At 33.9% G+C, this 9,168-nt stretch overlaps 1 protein-coding gene across 1 annotated transcript; it reads left to right on the plus strand.

Annotated features, from left to right (window-relative positions):
* Window positions 1–580: 580 nt before the first annotated feature.
* On the plus strand, window positions 581–8,217 carry LOC109135729 (protein CUP-SHAPED COTYLEDON 3). The gene is made up of 3 exons (XM_019251271.2): window positions 581–1,188; window positions 5,874–6,193; window positions 7,250–8,217. Exons 1-3 carry the CDS (start codon window positions 906–908, stop codon window positions 7,958–7,960), a joined length of 1,314 nt encoding a protein of 437 aa, XP_019106816.2. The 5' UTR covers window positions 581–905; the 3' UTR covers window positions 7,961–8,217.
* Window positions 8,218–9,168: the final 951 nt, after the last annotated feature.

The raw sequence follows: 9,168 nt of genomic DNA on the forward strand, positions 1-9,168 counted from the left end.
GTCAAAATATATCGCTTTTAAGCCAAAGTGGGTCATTTTTCAAGTTTAAAGCTTCCCGTGTATTTTATCATGACATTAGCTACACCAGTCACTAAATGCACGGGTTATAAGCTGATTTTAAAATATATTATATTACACAATATGATTATAAAAACTTTAAATCATGAGCTAATATTCAGATCATGATTTTAGGATAAACATCCTAAAATAAAAATCTATAAAACAAAATATTTCCGCACGTTAATTTTTTTTTTTCATTTACGTATTTATAGACGTATATATCACAATTATAAGATTTTTAAACTTCAAAATGTTGTAACAAAGGATTTGTATATATCCTCTAATATGATTTTAATTTAAATTTTAATAATTATGGATTCAATAAATTAGAAAAAAAACTACTTAATAAACAAAACAATTTTTGTGCATTTTGAACTGATCCAAATCATATCTAAATAAAAGTTCCCGTGTATTTTTGCACGGGTTAAAAGCGAGTAGTTGGTAGTATAAATTTCATAGGATAATATGGTAACACCCGCACGCAAATATCTTTCATCTCTGCTACTCAGCAGTCAGCATTTATTACCTCTCTAAATCTCTCTGTCTCCTCTTCTCGGGTGCGCTTTTTTCTCTTTGTTAAACTATTCGCACACTTATGACAATCAAATCAAATTCAATGCAATATCTAAATCTAAAACATTACTCATATTACAGAAGTATTTTGCTCTCCTGCCCAGCCGCTGCTTATCATTATTCCACTAACATTATTATATCAGACTCTCTCTCTCTCTCTCTCCTTCGTTTTCAGTGCACAGTATAAATATTCTACATTACCACTACTACACTCTTCTTTAACGCTTCATTTTTAGTATTCTCTCTCTTTAATTTATCTCCCTAAAAAGTTGATGAAAAAAATGTGGAGGATGGAAGATGTTATAAGGGAGCTTAAGGAAGAAGGAATATTAGAAGATGGGATTATTGGCAAGTGTGAGAAAAGAGGTGGGTTACCACCTGGGTTTAGGTTTCATCCTACTGATGAAGAGTTAATCACTTTTTATCTTGCTTCTAAGGTCTTTAATACTACTATTACTACTAGTGTTCCTAATAATTTGTTCTTGTCTGATTATTATTCCGGGGTCCAAATTGTTGAAGTTGATCTCACTCGATGTGAACCTTGGGATCTTCCAGGTGCGTGTTCCTTCACTTTCTTCACCAAATTTTTACTTATAATTTCACCATTAGAAGCATATTCTTTTTCAAAGCATAATTTTGACTAGTGTTTATAGTAACTACCTAACACTTTGAATTTCAACTATTGTGTGGAACTTGTAACAACGAGTCATCAAAGTGAGAAGTTTAAAACTAACTAATTCTATATTACTATCAGTTCCTATATTTTAATTAAGTTGTATAACAAATTTAAAATTAATCATGGTTTTTTCCGACGTAAGAGTATATCCAATGGTTGGTCCTCTGACAGTTTATGAGGAGAGAGAATGCTAAAAAAACAATAAACAATTAAGAGAGAGAAAAAAAGGGAGGAGAGAGGGCGTTGCCCAGTTCACAAATATGAACGGTTTACCAAAGGAAAAAATCTGAAAAGCATCAATTGGGTGTGACAAGTGGCAAAGTATAAATGGTTCATGGGGATTGTGTATTTAGATCTAAAGGTTGATAATTGATTGTGATGAATGGTTGAGATTGTGAGCCAATTTGTTCATGCTTTTTTTGACCCTTTTTACAATAACGGTCATATTTAATAATTAAAAATTAAATTTAAAAAAAAAAAACTTTACCAACAGCTCTATTTTTCTATTCTCTATAAATAGAGCCTAATATTGAGGTATTTCCATATATTTTTCATACACCTCTTTTTCATTAAACACTTATTTAAGATATGAATCCAAAAAATGGGAGGAAAAAAAACCAACAAAAATCCAAAAACACTCCACAACCCCAAATTAATCCAAATTTGCAATCTTTTTGTAATTCTCAAATTGATCTCAATAATTATGTTGAACCCAGTTCACAAAACTTTCCACAATATCCAAATTACGGAATGCAAAATATGAGTTCTGCTACTCAGTATTCCCAACTATATCCGTCACAAAATATAAGTTTCTCTAATCCTAGTTCTTTCTCCCAATTGCCTCCTTCACAACAAAATTTTGTTATCCCAAATCATATTTCTGTAGATGAAACAATTTTTCCTACGTCCCAACATTTTCAAACATCACAAGGTGGACGTTCACTTCCGAACTTCAATAGTTCATATCATACCCGTGCTCCATCTGTTGAAGGTGACGACGCTAATGAAGAAGAAGAAAATGATGAAAATAATGCTGAAGGTGGAGAGTCACAAGTTGAAAAGGGACAAAGAAAATATTGGTCTGAAGCTGAAGAAGAAGTTCTAGTAAAGTCTTGGCTTCAGGTGAGTACTGACAAGTTTCAAAATACTAAACAAAATGGAGAGACCTTTTGGGGTAGAATTACAAATATGTATGAGCAGGTTAGAGTATACAGAAACAAAATGTGGGCAGAAAGAGCTGAAGGGATGAGAGAAACTGATCTATTAAAAGAAAGGGAATTAGATCCTCTAAGAAGTCGTTGGAAACGAATAAATGCTAGTGTATCGAAATTTGTTGGTGCATTTGCTCAAGCAGAGTCAAGGAGAAAAAGTGGTGAATGCGATGATGATGTTATGAAGACAGCTTATGCTATTTACAAGAGTGACAACAAGCCTCACCATAGGGATTTTAATGACCGACATTGTTGGGAAATTCTTAAGAGTTGTGATGTATGGAAGCCTTATGGGGATATTGTTAACAAGTGCAAGAAGAAGGCAACAACTCAAGAAAGTGGTTCAAAGAGGTGGAGGATTAATGAAACAGGAAATTACTCCACTTCAACTGACCCAAATACACCAACTAGTGGTGATATAGGGTGTTCTGTCCAAACACCAAGCGATGGGTCCAAAAAAATAAGGGAAAGGGAAAAGTTGTGAACATGCCATCAGAAGCATTCCAACAATGGTGGATAATATTGAGAAAATAAATTTATCAAAAAATTTAGAAACTGAAATGGAACTAACTAGGCTGAAGTATGAAAGAGAATCACAAATTGAGAGGTTGAAATTCGAAAGGGAAGCTCAAAATGAGAGGGTGTTGTTGGAAAATAGGAAAGTTTCTATGAAACAAAGGAAGATCAATTTGGAATTATTCAAAGTGCTTGCATCAAAGGACTACTTAACTGAAGAAGAGGAAAATTTAAAGAGTCATTTAGTGAAAGTTTTATTTCCATGAGATGTGATCTCATTTATTAATGTAATTTTAAATTCGTAGGTGTGTGTATTTAGTTGTTGAATTATGAATTTAGTAGTGGTGTTTTTAATTGTTGTTCTAATATATGTAAACTCTATTAACGTATTTAGTAAAAGTTAATTTCAAATAAGAAGTCTTTTTAGTTGTTTTCTTCAGTGTATTATTGCTCTGATAAATACTGTGGTGAAATGACCATTCAATTGTTTTTTTCAGTGTATTATTGCTCTGATAAATACTGTGGTGAAATGACCATTCAATTGCTTTCTTCAGTGCATTATTGCTCTGTGGTGAAATGACCATTCAATTGCTTTCTTCAGTGCATTATTGCTCTGATAAATACTGTAGTGAAATAACTTTTTACTTGCTTTCTTCAATGCATTATTGCTCTGAAATGAAGTGACAATTCAATTGCTATATTTAGTGTATTATTGCTCTGAAATGAAAAGACAATTCAATTTGTATATTCAGTGTATTATTGCTCCTCACCTTTTCTATATATTTACTTCACAATGCTTTATACTTCAATATACTCAGCTTTCCACACAATATCTATTCTTGTAGCATCAAATAAATTCTCTATAATGTCATCTGAATCAAGTTATAATAGTTTCATTTCATCTTCAAATTCTTCTAGTTCCGATGATGTCAATTTATTCCACCAGTCATATAGCAGAAGAACAAAACAATGACTACATGCAGCGTTTTGGAAGACGTAGACGTGCAAATCGTATGATGGACCAAATGATGGAGCCCTTCATTTTGGCTAATCCAACTGAAGTATATGCAATGGTAACTCAAGTTCCTAGGGCACCTAGGCAACAAGTTGATCGAAATCGTGTGGATGCACACACTCGCTTATGGAACGACTACTTTGCCGACAATGCCCTCTACCCCCCACGATTATTTCGCCGCCGATTTCGCATGCAAAAACATGTTTTCCTTCGTATAGTAGACGTGCTGATTAATAAGAACACGTTCTTCCAACAAAGGCCAGATGCCACAGGGAGACTTGGTGCATCAGCATTGCTAAAGTGCACTGCGGCTATAAGGTTGTTAGCATATGCCACATCAGCAGATTCAGTGGACGATTATCTTAAAATAAGTGGCTCTCTTGCTAGAGATTCACTACAACAATTTTGTTGAGGGTGTGGTTGCCGAGTTTGGTGACGAATACTTAAGAAGACCTAATGAAACAGATTTAACGAGATTGTTATATGCAGGTGAGGAAAGAGGATTTCCGGGAATGATGGGTTCTATTGATTGCATGCATTGGCGATGGAAAAATTGTCCACTACAATTTAAAGGACTCTATTCGGGAAGAGCTGGTAAGCCAACTTTAGTTCTCGAAGCTATTGCGTCATATGATTTGTGGATCTGGCATGCTTTCTTTGGAACACCAGGTAGGTGCAATGATATAAATGTTCTTGATAGATCTCCAATATTTAACGATGTATTTGAAGGTCGTGCACCTCCAGTAAACTATGTTATCAACGGCCACCAGTACGACATGGGTTATTACCTAACAGATGGTATATATCCTCAATGGGCCGCGTTTATTCCCACAATATCTCTTCCATTGAATGAGAAGGAAAGCCTTTTTGCCCAAAAGCAAGAGAGCAAACGAAAGGATGTGGAGCGTGCATTTGGAGTATTACAAGCTCGTTTTGCAATAATTCGTCAACCAGCATTAGCTCGTGATAAATATATGCTAGGAAAAATAATGTTTGCTTGCATTATAATACATAACATGATAACTGAAGATGAACGAGATTCGTACTCCCTTCGTTTTGATCCACATGATTATGACCAAGATTTTCGCCCATCCTCAAGCCGACGACAAAACGCCGATGAACCTTTTATATATCATAATAGTGATAATCGCATCGGAAATTTGCAGACATTCATGAACAATAGGGATCGCGTCCGTGATCAAGCTATGCATAGACGACTCAAATTGGATCTCGTAGAAAATATTTGGCTTAAATTCGGGCTAAACAACGAGCAAACTAGTTAAGGTGTTGTTTATTTATATTTTTTAAATATGGTGTATCAATCTTTATTTAAGAAAAGTCGGTAATGTCTAGTAAAACATCTATGTATTAATGTTTGATTAAATGAAATAATTTTCTTGTACTTAATTTTTCATTCATATAATTTGAAGAAGATTTTTAAATAATTTTGATTAACATAAATAATTAGTTATGATACAAATAAAAAAATTATAAATATTATAATTACTCCAAAATGATAAATATGGTGAAGAATTGAGATGAATCAAATTGATAAGGAGAGAGAAAATATAATGGGGTATGGTAAATAGTAGGAGAGAGAATTTGATGACCACAAAAATTGGTCTAACCATTGGGAGTAAGAAAATAGAGGTTTTTGAGTAGATTGGGTATGAGTGATGTGGAGGAGAGAGAAATTAATATAGTATTTGATAAACCCTTTGAAGAGTCTAACCATTGGATATACTCTAACTTAATTATACTTTTAATCTCAAGGAATGTTAAAACTGGAAATAAAATGAGGTTGTGTGTTGGGAAATTGTAGACAGGGCAAAGATGGGAGAAAGAGAGTGGTACTTATACAGCTTAAGGGACAGAAAGTACCCTTCAGGGCTGAGGACAAACCGCGCCACTGAGACTGGTTACTGGAAAGCTACTGGCAAGGACAGGCAAGTCTACGCCAGCGGCGTTACTACTACTAATACAACAAATGCGGGTGGAGGTGGAGGTGGAGGAATGTTAATAGGGATGAAGAAGACACTGGTGTTCTACCAAGGCCGAGCTCCACGTGGTATTAAGACTAGATGGGTCATGCATGAGTACCGCCTTGATGGCCATTTCTCCTCCTTTCGCCTTTCCTCCAAGGTTTGTCTTTTGTTTTTTTCCTAATTACTACCTTAATTAATCACAATCAAAATGCTATTATATGTATGTTAAGGATCATATAAATTACCCTATAATCACTATCATTTTCTGATAGAGAATATATATGAATATTTACTATTATTTTCTTTCATCACTACAGAAAAAACTTGTTTTAGCGATGAATTATTGCAACTGAAGGAGGTAAATATATTTTCTATTTTGCACCAATAATAATTTATGGTTCAGTCTCTAGGCAACCAATAAAATTTTGATTGTTACAACCTTTTTATTTTACAAACTAGTTATTGGGCCTGGGCTATGTCCCAGGTAAGAAAATTTTCATTTATTAATATTGCACTTTGATATGATCACACTAAATACAACTTAATCTAATAGTTAAACTTTAGTATATTTGTACTTGAGGTCTAGGGATTAAATCTTATACTATACAATTTCTAAATTTTTTTATTAATGTATATGGATTACATGAACTAATACTCCCTAGCGAGAGTGTCACGTGGCACATAGACGTTCCGTACCCAAAACTTAGATTTTAATATATTTGTATAGATTTTACAAATAAACAATTTGAAACCCTCTACCCTCCCAATGTCTCACTTGGTTGGTTCCGTACCCAAAACTTCAAAGAAAGAACAAGGTGAAAAAATATGAAGGAAATTCATGTTTTATATTCTCCTCTTAACAGGTATTTTTTTTTTAATCTAAATAATCACAAACCATATTAAGGAAATTAAAATGGGCAAGTCATTTGTCTGGAAAAATGATTATTACTCCAAAAAGCATTGTGTAGCAAGGTGGGACATTTATCTTGCTAATTACACCCTATTCATGTTGTAGAATCTTAAAAGTGAAATTAAGATACTGTGGTTTGTTTTACATGGGGACTGTTAAAAGAATCTATATTCCCTTTAATTTGTTAAAAGAGACAGGATATATAGAAAGTGATGTGATGATAATTTTACCAGATTGAATCAAGTTCTATAAAAAGGTAGAATATTCTCAGATTGATTTGATGAACATAGTGTAAATTTGCAGGAGGAATGGGTGATATGCAGAATATTCCACAAGAATGGAGAAAAGAAATCTCCACCAATAATTCATCCACCACCACCATCAGCATCACCGCCACCGTTTTCTCCTTTTTTAAACAATTTACCACCTCTACGAGAACCAAGCACCACCTCAACCACCCCAGTAGTAGAAAATACTCCCTCTCAAACTCCTCATTATGCAAATCACAACCTCCTACACTCTTTATTACTAGACCCCTTGCCTAATTTTTCATCCATCTCCGGGTCCGACACAATATTCCCTCATCACACCACCACTACTACCTCTTTCGACTTTGGTTGGCTACAACCTAAGCACAAACAGCTCTCTACCGCCACCACTGCCGCAGCCACAGTAACAAAACAGTTACAGCAACAACAATGGCTTCACAAAATATGCCCTCAATCTCAGAGTCGGTACTTCCAACATCAATACTATGATCCTTTGAATTTTGATCACATGTATCTTCCTAATAGTTACACTACAACTACTACTAGTACTACTGTTGCACCTGTTGCTAATGATGGCGACGAGGACGACATCGACGTTGACGAAGCTGAAGCTGAAGCTGAAGCTGAAGCTGCTGTTCATATTGATATGTCTCCCTCACTTGCTGTTGCTGCGCTGGATAGGATGTTAAATCATAATCCTATCAATCACCCTGTAGAATCTTGGTCTGTTCATATACTTCCCTAATCCATTTTTATTACTATTTCAAAACAGTTAAATCCTTCAAGGATCTATCTGTGTTTCACGAGTCCTACCTCTGCTAATATGTAGTAGTATCTACTATCTATATTAGAAATATAATATGTATGTCTAGTACGCTCTTAAATTTCCTAAATCCTACGTATTGTTGTACATAAATTTTAAATTTTAATGGCAGCCCCACACCTGGAAAAAAAAAGCTAGCATAACCAAGCTTGGTTGAGGTGGTGGGAAACTCACCTTGAGACTTTGAGTTCACAAATTCGATCCCGACTATTTGTACTTAGGAGTAGGGATTTCTTTATATCTCCTCTACTCTCTAGTATTGACCTATATAGATGGGCTGACAACTTGGGAGAGGTGTTAAATTTGCTGGTCTATTAGAGTCATTTTCCTTACTGAAAGGATCCTAATTTGAGGTCCAAAAATAAAGTTGCATTTACGTATGAAACCCACTCCAAAACTTAGAAAAAGACGCAAGTTGTACGAAGGTGAACATTATGAGATTTCGTAAGAATTTTTTATATGGAAATAAAAAAAAAAAGAGAAAAATTGAATATATATTTTTTTTTAGATATTTAAACGTGAAATAGAGAAATCGGTAGCTTCTAGTCTCAAAAAAATATATACGGGATAACAAGTTTTGGAAATTTGAAAATTGCAAATTTGATATTGATAAAAACATAGAAATCTAATATTTTGAAATTATCCTTATAGTTGCATTGGTTTATTGACCTCATTACTTTACTATTTGAGCTGGATGGGCACAAAAAGTAGCATATATAAAAGGTGATCACTTCAAGATCATAAATTATGAGACGTTATGGTTCAGATCACCTTATTTTTGCTTATTTCAGATCTAATCAGATCAGATCAGATCAGATCAGAAAAAATAAGTTCAGATCAGATCAGAAAAAACAAGTTCAGATCAGATCAGATCAGATCAGACCAAACCAGATCAGATCAGATCAGACCAGATCAGATCAGTTCAGATCATATCATGCTTATATTTAAAAACTCATTATTATTAAATATCTTTCACTACATATTAATAAAAATTATAATAATTGAATATTAATAAAGTACTCATCGAGACGAATCAAACAAAACCCCACATGACTATATTTTTTCTTATATATTGAGAAAAATCTAAAAGATTATCTCTAATTGTGAATAGTGTCAAGATTCTAAGTGAA

The sequence above is a fragment of the Beta vulgaris genome, chromosome 1, assembly GCF_026745355.1.
Source record: "Beta vulgaris subsp. vulgaris cultivar EL10 chromosome 1, EL10.2, whole genome shotgun sequence".
NCBI classification, from domain to species: domain Eukaryota; kingdom Viridiplantae; phylum Streptophyta; class Magnoliopsida; order Caryophyllales; family Amaranthaceae; genus Beta; species Beta vulgaris.